Source organism: Drosophila mojavensis, unplaced genomic scaffold, assembly GCF_018153725.1.
Source record: "Drosophila mojavensis isolate 15081-1352.22 unplaced genomic scaffold, ASM1815372v1 contig_19, whole genome shotgun sequence".
In the NCBI taxonomy this organism is placed as follows: domain Eukaryota; kingdom Metazoa; phylum Arthropoda; class Insecta; order Diptera; family Drosophilidae; genus Drosophila; species Drosophila mojavensis.
In genome coordinates this window covers 1,707,495-1,728,226 of record NW_025318726.1, presented here as the reverse complement: position 1 = coordinate 1,728,226, position 20,732 = coordinate 1,707,495, and the positions used below count along the sequence as shown (strand labels likewise).

At 40.8% G+C, this 20,732-nt stretch overlaps 2 protein-coding genes across 2 annotated transcripts; both read left to right on the top strand.

Moving 5' to 3' along the window:
- The first annotated feature begins 6,504 nt into the window (after positions 1 to 6,504).
- LOC6572425 lies at positions 6,505 to 16,501 on the top strand. Its single transcript, XM_032732585.2, has 7 exons — positions 6,505 to 6,868; positions 6,979 to 7,105; positions 11,789 to 12,178; positions 12,241 to 12,968; positions 13,027 to 13,302; positions 13,373 to 16,163; positions 16,221 to 16,501. The coding sequence occupies exons 1-7, from the start codon at positions 6,529 to 6,531 to the stop codon at positions 16,432 to 16,434; spliced, it is 4,866 nt and encodes a 1,621-aa protein (XP_032588476.1). The 5' UTR covers positions 6,505 to 6,528; the 3' UTR covers positions 16,435 to 16,501.
- A 117-nt stretch (positions 16,502 to 16,618) lies between these two features.
- Positions 16,619 to 20,503, top strand: LOC6572426. Its single transcript, XM_001998499.4, has 7 exons — positions 16,619 to 17,060; positions 17,127 to 17,248; positions 17,303 to 17,416; positions 17,487 to 17,731; positions 17,796 to 18,457; positions 18,525 to 19,251; positions 19,322 to 20,503. Exons 1-7 carry the CDS (start codon positions 16,884 to 16,886, stop codon positions 19,999 to 20,001), a joined length of 2,727 nt encoding a protein of 908 aa, XP_001998535.1. The 5' UTR covers positions 16,619 to 16,883; the 3' UTR covers positions 20,002 to 20,503.
- The last annotated feature ends 229 nt before the right edge of the window (positions 20,504 to 20,732 follow it).

The following is a 20,732-nucleotide window of genomic DNA, read 5'->3' as shown; positions in this document are numbered from 1 at the left end:
CTTACGCTCAACTTCCTGAGACATTTCTAAATTCAATTAAAGTTCTGCAACAAAAGGGTAAAGGAATTATGAGAACGAGAATAAGAAGAAGAAGAAAAAGAAAAAGCTAACTTATCAGCAATAAATTGAGGGGCTGGTTAACGTGTGGGCGTTGCCGTTGTCATTATAAACGCCGCGAACCTTTTTGCCTGAGTGTGAAAGTAAAACACAAGCATGAAAGAAGAAATGTATGAAAAACGCATAAATTTTAAATTACAATGGAGCGGTTAAAAAAAGAACGAAATGAAAGCGAAGTCTGAAGCTGTCAAATGCAAACGATTCTTTGTTCAATGCTGTACCCGCTCTGTCGCTGCTTCGCCATTGCGCTCCCACTCCCGCTCTCGCTATCGCTCTCTCCCTCTCTTCTAACTTTAACTCAATTTCGATTCTAACCGCAACATCTGATTCATTAGGAGCAGTGTCTGTGCGCTCGCTCTCTATCCCACTCTCTCACTCTCTTTCTCTTTGTGGGCCGATTCACTCGTATATTCTTGCGCTTGTAACAGTGACCCAGTCTCAGTTTTACGAACCGCCACTGTTCCCGTCGCCCCTCTCACTCTCACTCACACACTCTCAATCGTCATCAGCCACATTCCATTTCATTTCGATTTGACGCCTACGTCGCGCGCTCTCGCTGCTTGCTCCTCGCACTCTCTTCGTACGCTGCTTTTGATGGATCAAAGTTTGTCGTTTGCCTGCTTCCACGTTTTCTTTACGAGCTGCGCACTCGGTTCAATTGAATTCAATTACCCAAGTGCGTGGCTATGGCCAGCAAATTAATTTGCTTACGTACATTTCATTTAAGAGATCCATACGTAACACGTATACGTACCTAGAACGGTCTGCAGCGCCATTCGCCAGATGACATTGATATACAAACATACATATGTATGTATAAACCTATGTAGCATTCAGACTTCACTCGACTAAGTTGCAATCAGAATTGATCGATGGCTTATCTAATGCTTTGGAATCATATAAATGTTATTACTTGTTTCCCCCCATCCCCTTCTCACTTTTTTATTTATTCTGGCTTATCGTCAACTGAAATAAAAATTAGTCATGGCGAGACAATCAATGTTTTTAGCAATGTTTACAACAATACCTACACTCACATTCTCAACATTAATTAGGAATTTATATTTTATATTTTTTGCTTTTAATGCAGGGTAGATAATGTTGTATAATGATGAATGTAACAGTAATTTCTGTATACAATACAATGCATAAGAGAATATTTGATGACTATCTAAAGCTTCTATATTAACTCGCTTTTTTGTCCATGAAAAGTATTTTTAGAAGGAAAACAAAATCAGCTATGCTCATCCAAATACACAATATACAATATACACATAGATACAGAAAAATTATACAAATTTTAGTACCTTCTGGAAATGTTTAACGACGGCACAATAAACAAATATTGGCTTAAAATACCTTTTTAATAGCTGGGAGTCTAAGGGCAGAGAGAATTTCATATTTGATTTTAGTGTGCGCTGCATCCAGTCCGACCGATCAATATATATACTATGTATCAGTCGATTCAGCTCACTTTGAAAACGAATATGATAAGTATATTGGAAATCATTTCCGAATTGTTCCACTCAACTTAGACGAAAGAATCTATGATCTTTTATAAGGATATCGGATGAAATAAATCAACCTAGCCCCAATGTAACCATATCGGTACGGCTAGCGACATTCTTTGCTGCACATCCTTTAATATCGAATTGTTAATATCTAATCTGAAAATTATAAGAATTGATATAATAGATACATATATTTCATCCTGAAAAGATCCATTAAAGATTTTCAAACTCCGAAATTTAAAGAAGATATTTTAGAAATTGATGGTAGGAGAAAACATACCTATTTTGTTAAATAAATAGAGATGTTCTATTAAAATATATTGTATATATAAAAAGTTACTTATAAAGTATACTATTAAAATAAAAACAATATTACAAGTTTTGAAACGGTGCTTTTCCTGCACCTTCCAATATTACAAATTACAGCTTCTTTTGACTTTAATTATTTCATCAATAAAGTTAAGTTTTTTCCTAATTCATAGATAGATAGATTTAAAATTCATATATAATTATTTCTTTGACTTGTGACTTGTATTTACCTTTTGTTTTCATTACTTTCTAACAATTTCGTTTGAAGAGAACTTGTGTCTTGTTGACCTTTTGGGTAATTTAGTTTCGCTTGCCCAAGGTTTATTTTTGGACTCTCGCTCGATCATAAAGTGATCAGTGAGTCAGCTTTTGGCAACTGTGATGGTATATCAACTGTGTAATTTATGAGGTGCAATTTTGAAAATCTTTCCGCTGTTGGGCGAGGCAACGATGGCAGAGAGTAAAATCATCTTTGCCCCCCAGGTGAAACAAGGTTTGAGTGTGTTGTTGTTTCACTTTTTTTTTTAATTTTTGTTTTTGTAGCAAGAACTTTCTCTTCTAATTGAAAGCAGTTCGATGAGACGCGAGATAAGCGAACAAGTCGGGTTTGCCCCGGGGCCTAGAAGCTAGTCGTACCCCCAGCTCTATGAATCGATGATCAATGAAATTGCCCAGAGATTTTCGCAGCCTCCGGCTATTTGATATCTTTCAATGTGTGTATACAGTATGGCTGAAAATAAATAACATGTAGAAGAGTGAAAAAAAAAAATAATAATAAACTGCTACTACGAGATGCCCGCAGCAGCAGCAACAGCAGCAGCAGCAGCAACAGCAGCAACAGCAGCAGCAGCAGCAGCGAGAACTGGTCGCTCGACAGGCGTTGATCTTTTTCTTCTTTTGGTGAGCAACGGCAGCTTCGCGAGTTGTGGAAGTTTTTTGTGGCATCGGTACTCTGGCTCCAGCTATGGCTCCGGCTTTGGCTTTGGCATCTCTGTCTTTTTGGCTTCTAATGGTCGCTGTATGGTGAGAATCGATTTAGTTCGGTTTACGGCGATCAAAGATACAAACGCGAAAAAGTTTCTTTTTGTGTGCGGCGCATGGTATTCAAAAGTGAAACAGCGATCTGAGGAAGAGGAACAGGAAGAAAAGCAACAGCAGCAACAACAACAACAACAAACAATCACATCTCGCATTGAGCCATTGAATATCTGTCGTCGCCCGTTCATGACACAGAGACAGAAGCAGAAGCAGCAGCAGCAATAGAAGCAGCTAGCAAAAGTGATTAAAGCACATTTACCGCTACTTAATTGCAGCAGGTGTTAATCAATTTGGCTGCAAATTGAATTTAAGGTATTCAATATCAATTTCCGTTTCGTTTCTCTTTCTCCCTCTCTCTCTCTCTCTCTCGCTCTCTTGCACAAATATCATGAACATTGATTAAGCCGGCTAATGGCCAACTTGCCACAGTTGGCTAAGTGAGCGTGTCCCAAGCCATTCGAACAAAACGCTTCGACTCTGGCCAGCAAATGCCGCTCTCTAAGCCAACTAATTTCCTGGCTGATTCAGCTGTTGCAAGGCCGCTGCCGTAGACAAAGAAGCGCCTTATGCAAAATCTTGGCCATTTGCATTAAAGGCAAACAAAAAACTATTTTAAATTTAATTTGCATAATTTTTTTTTAGTGCAAAAATATATTAGTTAAAGAGTTCATAAATTCAAATTAGCAATATTTAGTTGCCCATAATATTATCAAATATAATAATATTAATATTATATTAGTTTTTTAAATCAATCAAACTCTTTTTATGACTTTAATATTTATATGTATGTATATACTAATTCTAATATAATATAATTAATATTTTAATGGATTTATATGATAAAATCTCTATAAGGATCACCTCAACAAAATGCCAATGATTCGCTATAAATATTAAATAATTTTTGCCTTGACACTTGGACAAGGGATGCGAATAATTGAAACATATTTTATTGATACTTTCATAAACATCACATATAATTTATGCACATACATCAATGCATCTCAGGGACAGAGATGCGATATCAGACTTTAATTGGCAATTGACCTGTTCTAATGCTCACAATGTTGCAGTCGGCCGACAGGCAACGGACAATGGGCAACGACTGCTTAATACTCGCTTACGCTCCAATAGATCTTACAATATAAAGATCTTCCTTGTTGCTACAATATAATGGGTATCTATTAGTGAAGCGAGTCAACAGTAATATACATTCAATATCCTTTATATGTATTTAGCATAGTAACTAGTACTACATTAAATAATATTCTATACTAACCTATACATATTTGTATATATACTATATGTATATACCCTCAGTTTATACTTATGGTAAACGTGTCTAAATGTTGGCTTGTTGAATTCCACAACTGTACAAACAGATTGCTATGACGCATATCAATATGTAAAAAAAAAAAAAAAAAAAAAAAAACTTAATTCTTTCGATCTAAAAATTTACAATTGTTTTATAGATCTATAATTTTTAAAGTACACTAATTAGTTCGTGACAAATTCGAAAATATTGATCTTTGAAAAACTTTGATGCCTTTGGACCGTAAACAATCGATCGTGCGCATCTGCAACTTGTTATACCCTAAACTCATTGAAATGAGAATCGACGAATTAATGTTTTTGTGAAATATACATATGAACAAGGCAGAGGCTGGCGATCTATAAAATAATTTATATTCTCAATCAAGCCAATGAAGTGAGCCGATCTAGCCATCTGACCATCTTTCCATCTGTCCGTTGGTATGAACCCATCGATCTCGTAAGCCCCTTAAACTTGTGACCTAACATTTGAACGGTCACAATTTTAAGTATCTCGCAGTTGAGCATACCCGGCTAGAGACCGAAACTTGTTTGTTGTTACTTTCAATTAGTTTTTTACCGACACAGTATTACATAAATGTATGATCATATGTTAGCAATACAAAACTCTACATTGATCAGCGGTAAATCCCTAGAAGAATTAAAAGCTTTTTCCCATTTATGTACGTACAATTTTAAAACATTCCCAGATACCCGCAAATTCAATGAATCTTTATATTGACTATCTCGACTATTCAGATATATATCCAATATATTACATATATGTGTAGAGAGAGAAAGAAAGAGAGAGAGAGAGAGATTATTTCCATAGCTAATCAAAGCGGGAAAATTAATCGTTGATAGCCGAATATTAACTATAAAATGATGTAGAATATAAATAGGTATCTAGTATGAAAGTATATACATATGTATATCACTCAAGAAATCATATTTACTTACTTTACGGGGACTACAGAAAATGATTATACATTAAATAAATATGTATATATATTACATACATATACCTATTTACATGTAACTTACTCGCATTAATAAAATCATCGGCATTTCCACACAATGACACATTTTGTTACGGACTGATGTAATCTGTAACAATATAAGCAACATCTATAGCAACAACAATAACTGTCGGCATTACATTAATAATCTGCAACGCAACTCTTATAACTCTCTAATTATAGTTAATTTGCGCATTTATTGATTCAGAGTGGGGTTTCCTCTCTACATCAAATTCGCACAGAGCTAATTTCCATAAATTATAATACTCTATTAGAAATGGCTCGACACCAAAATACCCTTTACCTAATTGAATCAAAATATGATTAATATATGTACATATGTACATACATATGTAATTAAATCTGCATTGGAGATGCATATATCTCTTTCCAGTAATTTCGTTTGTTTCATAAAAAAATGCAACTAAAGTCATATATTACATACATCTGGAACAATCTGTGCTCAAAACTCTGGCTCGTTACCCCAGCTTAACTTCGTATTTGCTCGTTCATTTTCGTCTCTTGCGCTCTCAGTGAGCAACGGGATCTCACAGCCATTTGCCGAAGGCGTTTAATCGGTATGATCTCTTTCTCTCTCTCTCTCTCTCGCTCAGTAGTTACATACTCTTTCTCACTGCTATTTTAAATGCATGTACATATACATATGCATGTATGTATGTGTGTATTTATACATGTTTAAGCTGCATATCCTATAATAAATTTTACTCTTTTAAGGGTGGAGTTCGGTAAATATAGTTGTTCATTAGGAGAAATTTCAACATTTTATTTTACATATATATAATATCTGATATTATGTGCAAAACAATAATTAAAATTATATATATTGAATAAGTGAGGTCTAGATTTTTTACTGTTGAAGCCTACAAACTTGACGGTAGTTTCTGTTTAAGTATATTAATATTGATTGATATTTATATAGGAACATATATATGTGCAGATAGGATAGATAGGATAGTATAGATATTCATGACAGGCTTAAGAACTACGTTTACTAATGACAGTTATCCTACATGAATTCATTGACAAAGAAATTTCAATTAATATTTATCATATATAAAATAAAATTGGTTTTAAATATAATTATATTTTTTTGTTTCTGTACAGCTAACAATTTCGAGAAGATATTAAATTCAGATTTTACTTGGCATGTAATTTTACAGATTTAGCAGCTTCTGGGAATCGCATCCATTGCCACTTGCCACATGAGGCACAAAGTTGCCATGTTGCGGTTGGCGCTGCTGTTGACGCTGCTGCTGCTGCTGCTGACGGCGCAGGCGAAGCCAGAGACAGAGACAGAGGCGAAGGCGAGTGCGGACCAGGACGGGCAGACGCCTGTGGGATATGCCGACAACAAGCCGCCCACTCATGAGTTACCTCGGCCATTAACCATACCGGCGGAGCTGACATACGGCCAAGGCCAACGGAGACCCCGCTCCCGCCGGCCCACTCTGATGGATGTGGCGCTGCAGCAGAGCGTGCAGCAAGGACTCAATGCCATGGCCGACCTCTACGGCAGGATCCAGCCTCAAATGCTGCTTAATGGTGTGCGCTATGCTACTTTTATTGCTGCAACTACGTTTGCAACGATTCCTCATATCTGTTTTTCTGCTCTCTTTTTTTTTTTTTTTTTTTTTTGCTTTTTGGTTTTGAAGGTCAAACGCTGCAGGACAATCATCCAGCTGCCCTGCTCTCCCGTTTCAATGCGCCCAATGCGGAGTCGGAACAGCGCGAGATGGCCGCCTATGCAACCATCGAAGCCACGAAAGCCTTTCGTCACAAGTAAGTTCACGGTGGGTACGTGGTGAGTGAGTGAGTGAGTGGGTGAGTGACTGAGTGGTGTCATCAGCCACAAATACATCATATTGCTTTGCCATATGAGCAAAGTTACTGTCAATGACGCATCATGTCGGCATATATACGCATATATCCAAATGTTTTGTGGGCAGCACGAGAAACTTTCTTTGGAAAGTACAAATAATTAGAAAAGACACAAAATCATTGAATACAATGTATAAGAAAGACATGCCAATTCATATCTATTCTAATTATATCATATCATATATCATTCATCGTAGAAAGATAATATTTGAAACATATACTCAGCATCAGTTGTTTTAAAAATGCTCTAAAATTTTTCCCCACTTCGGGGAGCATATTTAAAATAGTCTGTAATTTCCGTCGTTTGAAACGTAAGCGCTATACTTTATAGTTACGTTATTCCAGACTCCCTTGAATGAGTAATAAAATAGGAACTATATATATACCTCAAATATGTTTACTTCAAATTGTGTATACGTATATATAATTTTCAATATTTTCTCTATTAATCTCGATAATTTGAATTTCTGTCTAAATCGAAAAAGTAATCCCCTTGCCATTTCGACTTATCGATACTTGACTGTACTATATATATATATATATATATATATATATATATATATATATATATATATATATATATATATATATATATATATATATATATATAAATGGCACAGTTTCATTACTGTAAATGCCTTCATAACTCCTTTATCATAAAAAGATTCAACAGTTTTTGAGCTTTGAGTGAGTAATATGCAGTCGTTAGTTCTGGAATGCAACCTTTTTATTTGTTATACTCATTCACAAAGTGAAAAGAGTATATGACTTCTATTTTCATTTGGCTATATATTTTATAGTCGTTTATGATGTGAAAAATGCATTTCGATTTTCTGCAAAGTGCGTTAAGTGCCTGATTAATTTAGAATTTATTGTGAGTAGGGGAGTAGACCCAGTGGAAAAGGTCAAACTTTATTATAATTGCTCTAATATAAGCTTTTTTGAATTGGCGCTATTTAAGCCAGAAAAGCTTTAAATATGAACATATATACTCCAACTTAATGCTGGAAAATCTTAGGGAACAACTATATATACCCTATATAAAATCATATATGCTAAGCTCTAATGATAAATCCAGATGAGCCCTATGTAAGCATATTTGCTGCAACACATGCATCAAATGCAGAAAACTAAAATCTATGCAGCTTCAGTAATATTTTATTTAATTCATATTCATTTCAACTGAATACTCCAAGTCACTTGACAAGTCTCGCAGTTGGCAAAAGTTGTCGCGCCTGGAGCGAATCTAATGCAAAAGGAGATGAGAGAGAGGGAGAGAGATAGATGGAGAGAAAGAGAGAAAAACAACATGTCAATAATCTGGGCATTTGAGTTGTGGGGGGTGCCCCACCCTCTGGCCATAAGAGCGGTAACTTTCTCGCTTGATTAACGAGTTCTACGACTCCATGGCACCCATGGCTAATGAGTTGAAGTTGAAGTGCGCTGACTGAAGTGCTCCGAAATGTGACCAGTAGCTGAGGCAGCAGGAGACGGACAGACGAGGAGGTGGGAGGGTGGCAGAGACACCCGTTAAATTGTATCTAAATCGACATTCAACGACAACAGCAACGACAACGACAACGACTGTTGCCGTGACTGCTGCTGAGAGTCAACTTTCACTTTGACATTGAAATGCCGCATAATTGCCAAGCCAGCAGCCAGCAGCAGCATCGCCGTCGTCACGGTCTGGACCCGGCCTGGCCATTTCGGAGCTAAGCCAAATTGTATGATAGCAAAAGGTAAATTAAAGCTGGGCTGGGCCGGTGGCTAAGCTGAGCAGAGCTGAGCAGGGCAGAGCTGTGAATGCTGGCCAGTGCAAAAGTAAATGACCTCTTTGGTCGGCCAACGGAAATGGCGGTCGCTGCTGTAGTTTTTCCAGTTTGCACGTTTTCACTTTTCACAACGGGTTCAGGTGCGCGTCAGCCCGTCTTGGCTACTGGCTCCGTGCAACAACAACAACAACTACGATAACAGCGAAAATCAAATAAAATCCGTACAATTTTCCACACATAAACAGCATTCAAGTAAAGCTGCAACAGAACTTTCACTCAATGACCGATACAATTACAAAATACAAACACTTACCCACACACACACACGCAGCCAGGTAGTAGCAGGTGCAATGAGCCAAAGCTGCCCAAATACTTTTATGTAATTGCAAATCAGCAACGCTGCTCAATGAGCTGGCAACAATAACGGTCCAAGTGGAAGACCATAACAGTAAAGATGGACCAGCTCAGCCGTCTTTGTTTACACTTTTTATGACTGCAGGGTATCTACGCTTCGTTCATTTGGCCAACATCAAATTACGAAATATTCGATACGTTTGCTTCAATTAAATATCAGCTGATGATGTGACCAAGAGTTGGCGCGCTCATTAAAATTGCCAAAAGCAGATATTTAGCCAAATTAGAAGAAAGCGAGTGAATGTGAGCGACGGCAATTATAAAGGTGCATTTGTGTTGGGTAGATTGTAGTTATGGGCAAACGCCAGAAATAATATGGAGAAAAACGCATGACGCTGCCCATTTAACTCTGTCTCCCCCCATCCCCTAGTCTCTTAATAAGTCTCTGCTTCAGTCGCTGTCGCTGTCGCAGTCGCTGTCGCAGTATCCGTCTCAGCATTCGCAATTTGATTACATCAAATGGCGACGACAACAACAGCAGCAGCAGCAGCAGCAGCAGAAATAACAACAAAAGGTTCGCCGGCAACTTTTGTGCCAAAGAAAGATACAAGCACAAATAAATAAAAATACAATAACAAAATAAATAAAACACAAATACAAACTACAAGACGCGACTTTCGATTTCTACAAGCCTCACGAATTCGGCCTCAAGCACCAAAGGCGTATGAAAGCATAAATATACACATATATAGGCATATACATACACACATACATGCATGCACGCATATATACATACACATAGCAACATACTGTATATATATATATATATAATATATTCGTTTGTTTTTGTTTTGTTGCGAAGCTGCTGAGGTCATTGAACGCGGCTTCAAATGCGGCTGCGACTGCGCTTTACATTTCTGTTTATTTATATACATACAAATACACACATATACATATGCACATATGTATATATTTATGCATATCTATAAAGAGATTGCGTATACGCCGCGTTGTCTAAGGTAAAGGGCGATGAGCGCTGTTTTTTGGGTAATCAAATAAATGTAGTTAAATGAAAATAAGAAAATCGTGATACGCTGAGCATTTGAACAGGTATTTTTCACTTTCACCTCGGAGAGTGTAGCGCAGTATAACGACTTTATGATACCCTTTAATGTTGGCGGTGAATCTTTAAAGTTTTTACAATGAATTTTTAATAAAAAGAATCATAAATTAATAATTTACAATTGTAATTGCAATTGAATTCTTTAAAGTTTGGCAACTGAGATGTTTGAAAGTGTATCATTTAATTTTCTAAATATAATTTTTAATTTTTTAAACTACATATTACTTTAATCCAATTCAACAAAAGTCAATTGTTTCTTCTGTATATATAGGTATATACATTTTCATATTTATTTAAAATCATATTTTGAAAAATGTTTTTCTTACTATAAATTTCTGTCTCTTTTTTAATTTTGTCTCCTTTAAATTTAAATTTTCATTTCATTCAAAAATCATATTATTTTATTTTCACACTGTGTTTCTATTTTTTGTGTATTGAATGATTTTCAAGATTTTTTTGCTTACAATTCATTAACACCAGCTTTGAAAAATATGTATAAATGAAATTAACTTTCGCTGATCTATATTAAATGTTTGTTTTGTGCTTTTGTTTTTAGCATTTTTTAAATTAAAAAAAAAAAAAAAATAAATAAATAAATTATAATTTTTGTTTCATAATTTTTTTTTTTTAAGAAATATACAAAAAGGCACTTAATAAATTTGTGAATAAAGAAAATCTGTAAGCACTTTAATATATTTATTTGTGATTTTATGAAGAGAATTACTTTTAAAATATTGTCAATTTAAAAATTTGTATATACATTTTCTGTATATTTGAATTTATCATTTTAATATTAATAATTTCTACTTACTTATTTCAATTATTTTACATTTAAAAACTTATGTCAAAGAGATGAACATTTTGAAATCTGATTTCTTAATAAGAACTACATGAACTATTAGGAGTCTTTTGCTAAGCAACGCAGTGCTCATGGTTATCCAATTATACCCCAGAGAAAGAAAGAGTAGAAACCTTGCTGTAAATGGAAAGCCAGAGCGACTAAATTAAAGTCAGCTGCTGGCGTTTTGATTTCTTATGCGTTTTCCCACAAAGCTCATACAGTCAAAAGCACACACACACACACACACACACATTGAGACTACACCAATGAAAACGCAACTTGGTTTAATTTGTTGGTGGATCCCTCATCTTGCGACGAACTCGTTTGGGTCGCTGTTGGCTCCCAACTTCGTGCAAGTTGAGCGTTTTATAAATAGATGCCGCTAACGTTTGTAGAGAGCACTTGAAAATAAAGTTTGAACGTAGCCATGTCGGCGACATCCACACGGCAAGGATTAGGATGAGCTAACCTGAAGTATTGTCTCCTCCTCTTAGCTTCCAGCACATCGATGAGCTGGCACGCCAATCGCATGCACACAAAATCTCATTGCGTCGCACGGCCCTGGAGGCCCTATGTCCAGTGCGAGACCCTCCGCCGTGCATGCCGGCGGCGGAGCGCTACCGGACGCACGATGGCACGTGCAACAACAAGCGCAGGCCGCGCTGGGGCGCTGCACAGATGCCCTTCAATCGGTTCTTGCCGCCCGAATATGGCGATGGAGTGGACAGCGTTCGCAGCTCAACGGATGGCAGCACTTTGTCCTCATCGAGATTCGTCAGTCTGCTGGTGCATGGAGCTCGCGAAGGGGAAGCACCTCTGACTCTCATGATAGCGCAGTGGGGACAGATGCTGGATCACGATATGACGTCCACGGCACAGCCGCGGTAAGGAAAGTGAGTGTAAGACGGAATGATAAGATTACCTTAGCTTTTGGGTTTCCCTCCAGTTCCATTAATGGATCCATACCCAGCTGCTGTGGCGGCAAGGACTTTCATCCCTCGTGCTTTCCCATCAAGGTGCCGCTGGATGATCCCTGGCTGGCGCCGCTCAAAGTCCGCTGTCTGGAGTTTCTGCGCTCCGCACCGGCTCAGCGGCGCGACTGTGTCTTGTCCTGGCGAGAGCAAACCAACCAGGCCACATCCTACATCGACGCCTCGCCGATATACTCAAACAGTGCCAAGTCCTCGGACAATGCGCGCATTTTCCGTAATGGCCTGCTGATATACGGCCGCGGCAATCCAGCGGAAGATGTGTGCCAGCGCGGCGCCATTGCCACGCAGTGCATCAGAGCGGGTGACGGCCGCAGCGGCGAGCAGCCCGGGCTCCTGGCCATGCACCATGTGTGGGTGGGGGAGCACAATCGCATCGCCATGGAGCTGAGCGAGCTGAATCCGCACTGGAGCGACGAGAAGATCTACCAAGAGGCGCGCCGTATTATCGGCGCCATGTTCCAGCACATCACATATCGGGAGTTTCTGCCGGTGGTGCTCGGCCAGGAGGTGTGCAAGCTGTTTGACCTACAGCTCTTGAGCACGGGCTACTACGAAGGCTACGATCCGAAGGTCAATCCGACTGTGGCCAACGCTTTCTCTTCGGCTGCGTTTCGATTCGGCCACTCCCTGGTCCAGAACTCCTACATGCGATGCGATCGCCATCACAACATGATCAACAACAGTGAGAGTCTTAATGATCCGCAAATCAAATTATCGTTAATCTATTCCTCAATCAACAGATGTTAGTTTGCACGAGGAGTTTCAGAATGGCGACATTGGAACGGCGGGCTCGCTGCATCGTCTGCTACGCGGATTGGCATCCCAACGAGCGCTCAAGCGAGACGAGTTCATTACTCCCGAGCTGACCAACCACTTGTTCCAAACGCCAGGATTTCCCTTTGGCCTTGACCTGGCCGCCATCAACATTCAACGTGGGCGTGACCACGGCCTAGCTCCATACACTGCGTGGCGAGTGCCCTGTGGCCTCAGTCCGATTCAGACCTGGGATGAATTCGGTAATGTTATTCCCCAACCTCCCATTCAGCATATTTACACCCGATTTCTCTCTGCCCATCTCTGTCATAGCTAATGTGGTCGGCCCAGAGTCAGCGAAGCGAATTGGACACGCTTATCGCAGCGTTCACGACATCGATCTATTTGTCGGCGGCATTGCGGAAAGACCTGTAATAGGCGGACTGGTGGGTCCAACTTTTGCATGCATCATAGCCCAGCAGTTTAGCAACTCGCGACGCGGCGATCGTTTCTGGTATGAAAATGGCGGGTTCGAGAGCTCCTTCACACCAGCCCAGCTCCACTCGATCAGAAGAGTCTCGCTGGCACAAGTGCTATGCCGAGCAGTGGGCGGCGGTACGTTCCAGCCACATATATTCATACCCGCTGAGTTTCCTGACAACGAACGTCAGAACTGCGGCACTGGCATACTGGGATTCATTGATCTAAGTCCTTGGCTAGAACAGGATCCATTCTTGCCGGCCAAGCAACAGCCCGAGCACGTTTTTAGCATCGTAGAGTCGGAATCGACCCAAAATGAAATAGGTGTCAGGCCAATCGTCAAAGAAGACAAGGCAGGTTTCTCCAACCGCGTGAAGCCTATGCAACCCCATGTTGAGTTTAGCCCCAACTCGGCGACAGGCTTTCTCCGACCGACGAACGCCAACATAAGCAAGATAAACGACAAGCTCGACCTTAAACGTAAGACGCAGACCGTGACCAAGACGAAGACAGGAAACAATAACAACAGGAATACGAACCCAACTCGAGGTGTAAGCAATAAGCTAGACAAGTCCCCCAAAATAACTATTAATATAAAGAACGTGAGCATTAGAAAACCTGGAGGAACAGGTCCGAAACGCACAGTGGTTATAAACAACATACCTCTAGAACTACGCAGCGCCGGTGATGGTAATATCACTGCATCGGCAAAGACTGACAACGAATCAGACACTATAGACGGAGACCCAGAACTGCAACTTCATAATACAGAGCTCCCAGAGTTCCGAGATATCGACTGTGTACAGGATACGACTGTGACTACTGACAGAGCGGACACTACAACCGAAAATACGATACAGCCACATTTACAAGACAGCAACACAGACGACACACTTGACCCACTGAGACAAAGCCCTACAGAGCTTGACCATGTTAAACGGGTGCCTCGTGAATTGACAAAACCGAATAAAACGGACGAAGAACCAAACACTAAACTCTTGCACGGCCTACGGAATCGTACGACAACTCAATCGACAACGACAAAGACAATATCGAGAAAAACAACGCCAAGCATTAGCCGTAGTCGTACTACCAAGTCCTCTAAAATATCGAAGACAACAAAGCGGGGCGTGGAACTGCGTAGCCACTACCAAAGCAGACCGGTCTACCCCCAAAAAGTAGTCGTAAACGGACCCCACACAAACGACCAATACGAAATTGAGATTAATATACGACAGACAAACAAAAGTCCGGTAACGAGACCGATTGCCGCAGAGTATACTGACTATACGACATCGACTGTCTACAGACCCTACAACAACTACGAAAATAGCTACGCTCCCCAGTTCATGGACTATGCCAGCACAACGCCCAGCTACGGCTATTATCCAACGCATAGGGACACCATACCGCCACAGCTCCAGAAAACGAAACCGCCGACTATCATCTACCTTAATGACAACGACGACAGACGTACCACAACACGTGCACCGAATATATTTCAGAACTTCTTAACCTTTGCCACCAATACCTTCAATCCGAATGCCAACAGACGACCAACACAAGCACCACAGACCCCTAGTCCGATTTCTTCGTTCCATCAAGAGCGACCTTATCAAGAGACTCATGTGATAAATAGTCCCATCAGCAGCTCTCTCAGTGTAAGCAGCCCGGCACACTATGCGCCGCGCCCACCCCTTTCGCAAACCCATTCGACTTCGAGCAATTCCCAAATCGGGGTAAGCCAAAATAATTATTTGCATGCATCCAGCTCGGCCGTCAGTGCTGGCAACTATGGCAGCATTTCTGGTGTGGCCAGTGCGAATGGTGCCGACAGCATCTTTAGCTTTAATATCCGCCCACGTCCGGATAATAATCCCGTGTTTAGTTCCTACCCACGTCCGCAGAGCTTGGGAGGCAGCTACGGCCTCGTCTCACAATCACCGTACAAACCCGACTATCAGCAGAGCCACAGCGAACTCTATTACGATCGAGAGCTAACACAAAATCCGAGTCCTTTCTCTACTGGTTCCGTGGTGGGCCATCGACCACTGACACAGACGCAATCGTACTATGCCCGGACGCAGGAGCTGAAGGACTTGGGGAGTAACATTAACGAGATTTCGAGTACGGATCACAAACTGGACATGATTAAGGACTACGATTTCTTGAGTCGCACGTTAAGCAATATTACGACAGATGACATTACAATGGACACCACTGACGATTACACTTACGACGATGACGAGCCGAGCAAAAACATAGACTTTACTAAGGGGAGCAGGCCAATAGATAACCCGACTGCATCCAATGACAATACAAATGTAGCTAATGAGACAACGAAAAACTCAACAACGAACACGACTTACCTGGACGATAACTTCGTGTTGGCCATGCTGGACAACAAGACACAGACAACGTACGTGACAGAAATGCCCAAGCCAATGCTGAGCACCTCCAGCCGTAGCACAGCCAATAGCAAAGTTACAGTTTTTACGGACAGCCTTGGCAAGCAGTTGGGCAGTAGCATCTTGGCCGATGCCGAGGACTATGACGAACGATCAACAGCTGCAGCTAGTGCAGTTGTTAAACAGTTGACCAACGTGGCCTTTGCCCCGATTAACGTACTGACAAAACCGGACAGGTAAGTCCATTCTGGTTTGTGCGACTAATGCATATAAAATTTGAAATATTTTCACAGACCGGACAACTGGGTAATATTTAACAGGACTAATGAGGAGCCGCCTCTCCCTCAGCCGCCAGCAGTGAGCTCGGGCATGGGCGTTGAGCCCGCTGCAGAGATCCCTATGCCGTTTCATATCGTACGTGAAAAGCAGAATATACGCGAAGCAGTAGCACCAGATACAAAACAAAAACCACAAAATGCTACAATCAAAATGAACACTAGAAATTAGAAATGCCAAATTAGACATAGTTTATTTATTGTATTTAAATAAACATCAATTGATACAGTTCCCTTAAGTTGGTGTTCTAATCATTGTATTTCAAATTAAATTGAATTTTATGCGGCTAACCTGCGTTGCCAGATAGCAAAATACTATTGCTTGACCAGTTATCGATAAGCAAAAAACCACGGGCACACACTTATCGGCTGGCCGCCACCTCTACTATCCACAAACTGCATAAACTGAATAAACGAAAAATTTTTCGCTTCCAATGGAAAAGTTTATTGAAAAAAGACTGTGAAAGGAAAGCAAACGGGACTCCATGCGAGTGGCGGCGCGTCAGAGCCGTCGCTAAAGCCTGTGCTTGAACTGCTTTTGGATCTTTAAGTTGTCAGCCCGTTGCTGCCGTAGTCGGTAAAAAAAACTATATTAAGTCTGATTTTCGAGTCTGTGAGGCAATGGAGACTGATTACCAAAATTACGTGGAGTCATTGTCGGGAGTATCCTCAGATGACGATGACATATCCACGGTGGATAGTTCTGATGAGGCCGAAGAGCCGACCAACTCGCACAACCATCCATTGCAGCCGCAATCGCGAACGCGAAACTTGGTGCAAATGTTGTACGACAGAGAGGTATGTGATTGGGAAATTTATAAATATACAAATTGCATTCGTACTGACAAATATATTCTTGTATAGCGCACAGGATTTTTCTCAGGTCGGTCTCGAGCGGGACAAAAACAGAAACTTCCATATGACCAGGTGCCAAATAGGTTAAAACTATATCTCAAGGACGTATTGGCCAGCAATGCGTTGGAGGGGTAAGCCATTCCCAGTCTCAATCTCAAGACTCGCTAAATGAAACTTTCATCTAGGCACATATTCATGGGCCTGACTGCTTGTGGGCAGTACATGATTAGCCATCGAGTTGAGTGCAACGATAGCACTTCGCTCAACCATTACTCCTTCAATGTAGGCTACAAATACACGTAAGCTATGCGAATTGCATGTAAACAGCAGCACACAGTCATATATTACTTATTTGCTCTTTTACTGTAGTCTTTATTTTTGGCTCTTCCAACCGCACAAAAAACTGCGATATTTTTTCTCGCGCCGCTTATTCGACGATCATGTAGTGGATAATGTGAAATCAGTCACAATGACGCAGTGGAAGAATGCGGACAAGCAAATTCTGGTTGTGCACGGTGCGGCAATGGAAGAGAGTGAAGAAAGCTATATAACATATGTCAAAGTTCCTAAACTCGGTTGTTTGGAGTGCAAAAAGCTTTGCGATGACGGTCCATGTAAATAGCATACATCCTTATTGATCATGCAATTATCCAAATAATCGATTTTTTACATTTTTAGATTCCTTTTACAACGCACACTGTCTCAATTGTCATTTGACTGTGCACACAAAGTATTCCTCGACTGAAACAGATCCCCGTTTCGATCCGACAATAAATCTGCTTTGTCCCGAACGCATTCTCATCGTCTCGAATGGATTCATGCACATGCTGCGCATCGATGTGGACACGCCGGTCGTACCCAACAGCAGTAGCTTGCCCCAGCAAAACTTTAACCTGCCCAGCACCCAGCATACCTTGTTTCTGCCGCGAACTCCACTGCCCAATGAAGAGGATCGCTGCTCCGTGCCATTTACTGGCTCCGAAGCGGACAGCGAGCACAGTGTTGTGGCACGCATCATTGCGGACTTCAGTGATATTGAAACTGATCATACTCAGCGCACCAATAACAACAACAACAACAATAGCAATAACATCAACAACAACAACGAAACTCCACAACGTGCTGGCCCAGAGCACAGTAGTAACTATTATGAAAAGTTCATTTTCTCCTCGAACTGTGGCAACGCGTTGTCCACATCTAGTATGACCTTAATGGAGACCAGCCTGCCAGTGGGGATGCCAAACTCAGTGGGCACCAATGATTCGAGTCAATCGAGAAGGCGCAATCAGCGCATTGTCACTAAATCTTACCGCAACGGTATAACAACTATTGATATGCAAGTAAGATTATAATGCGATTAACAATATTTCAATATATCAACATCCTTACTTATTCTATTCCTCACAGAACACATCGACTTCAAGCTCAATGACAGATAAGTCAAACGCATATGAATTCTCCGAGGATAATGAAAAGTGTGAGAAAATCTCTACATTTCGCAAACGCCGCCTGGCTGACAAGAAGTATGAGTTCTCCGAGGATAACTCTGAAAATATCATACCTTTCACTAAGATACGATCGGCAGGACGAACAACGTTTAGTCCATCGACTGCCAGCTCAACCGCTCAGCGTAGTTTGCATCGATTCTCGCCAACGGCACATTATTTTCACAACTCTCCCTGTGCTTCGCCCTCCTCCTCTCCACACCCAGCACAGCCTTCACATACCCCGCCACCGCCGTTGCACTTGGGATTTCGTTCGCCGCCTTCTAGCTCGAATTTAATGCGTTCGCCCAGCCGTAATGCAAATGCAGCCACAGTAGCAGCTCAAATATACAATCAAAAGTCACCGCCTTTGTCTCAGGCGACCCAGCAGATGCTCAGCTATAAGCCCGTTGGACCTTTGGGTGCCTTATCGCCATTGCAGGTATCTATGGCCAAGCGCTTCGAAATTGGAGGATCGATGTCCCCGAACGCTGGCTTGTCCTTTTTATCGCCGCGACGTGATGAGCAACGCATTGTTGAAATGCCAGTTCAAGGTGGAGTTATGCCGGAAAAGCCGGTCTGCACCAAGAAGTTGCGGCGCCGCTATGTAGATGAAGACGATGCCACCTCGGTGATTACTAGTGAGGAGGGTAAGCCTATAATTGATTATAAAAGCTATATTTCAATCAACTATATATATTCATCCGGATTCACACACAGATGACTGCATCTCACCGGGCTATCACACCTCGCTTCCCATGGAGGTGCATGGGTCCTGCTACTCGGAAATGCAAATGATTTCGCAATCGTCGTATCAACGCCTACGATGCAGCAGTGTGGTTATAACGCAGCACTCCTTTGATCTTGAGACTTTCACATATTATGTTATAAGCATGATCTGTCAGAAGCATCAGAAGATCTACAATGTATTCTACGACTGGGCATACGAGTTCGTCAATGTGTGCCCGCTCAGCCAGACTATTAGCTTCATGCTAATGGCACAATTCTCGGCGCGAGATCAAATGCCAACAGCTCCAACCAACTGCATGTACTGCACAGGTCGCATGGGATGTGTTTTCCACAATCGACAGTACGAGTGTCGTATTCTTTTTACGTGGAATATGGAGAGTGGGCAATGGCAGGTGTTAGACTATGGCGAGCTCAAAGAGATGAACGAACTGTTCAGCCCACTACGACGACTGGGCAAATCTCGTTTAACCTTTGCTCAGGTGGCCAGGCAGATGGCAAAGGAAATGGCAGCCAGCTTGAGCCGACTGCCTGATTATACCTCGAATTTGCGAATTCTCAGTGCAGACATAAAAAAGTCTAAGACATCTATTTGCGATTTGGACAACATGGTAGAGTTTCATCTGAAGCGCACGAATTCCGAAGTGCTCTGATTAGCTGACTTCGACGAGCATAGATAGGAATAGAGGAGTTCAGTTTACAATTTTGCCGCAATCCTCGCCACGTGCAAGTGCATCTAGTTCAGTTTTAAAAACTCTTTAATTGTGCTGTATTTAATTTTAATATAGTTTTACTTTTATTAGTGCAACGAAACGCTTTTACAAAATGTTATAACGCGTCCTAGTTTTGACTGAAGTCGTTTAATTCAACTACAAATCGTAGTTAGTTATATGGCACACATACGACAACGCCTATGTATATATTAATATACTTTTGATATTTCATATAATACTACATTCTAAATACAAATTAGGTAGGAACACATGAAGATCGGTTCTATTTAGTGCGCACCTAAAGGCTTGCGTCAATATACAAATTGAATAATCTTGTAATACAGACTTGAGTGAGTAATATTTTGTGGAGGCCTTATGGCCAATACATCGCTAAGTTCATGACAACCAATATTAAAAAATAAACTATATTTCCTCCAAAAAATTTGTGTAATAGTTTTATCGAATTATGCATGTATACTATTTGATTGTAAACAGAATCGAATGCAAGACAATCGTAAGTCTACAGTTCATATTGTGTTTTCTCAGTGCAGTTGTAGACATTCTGTACCATTTATTGGGTTTCGGTTTATAATGTTTGAGACCTTTTTTACATCAATGATATTTCAGTTGGAATTTGAGATAAATCTGACCTTTGGACATCGGATTGTTCC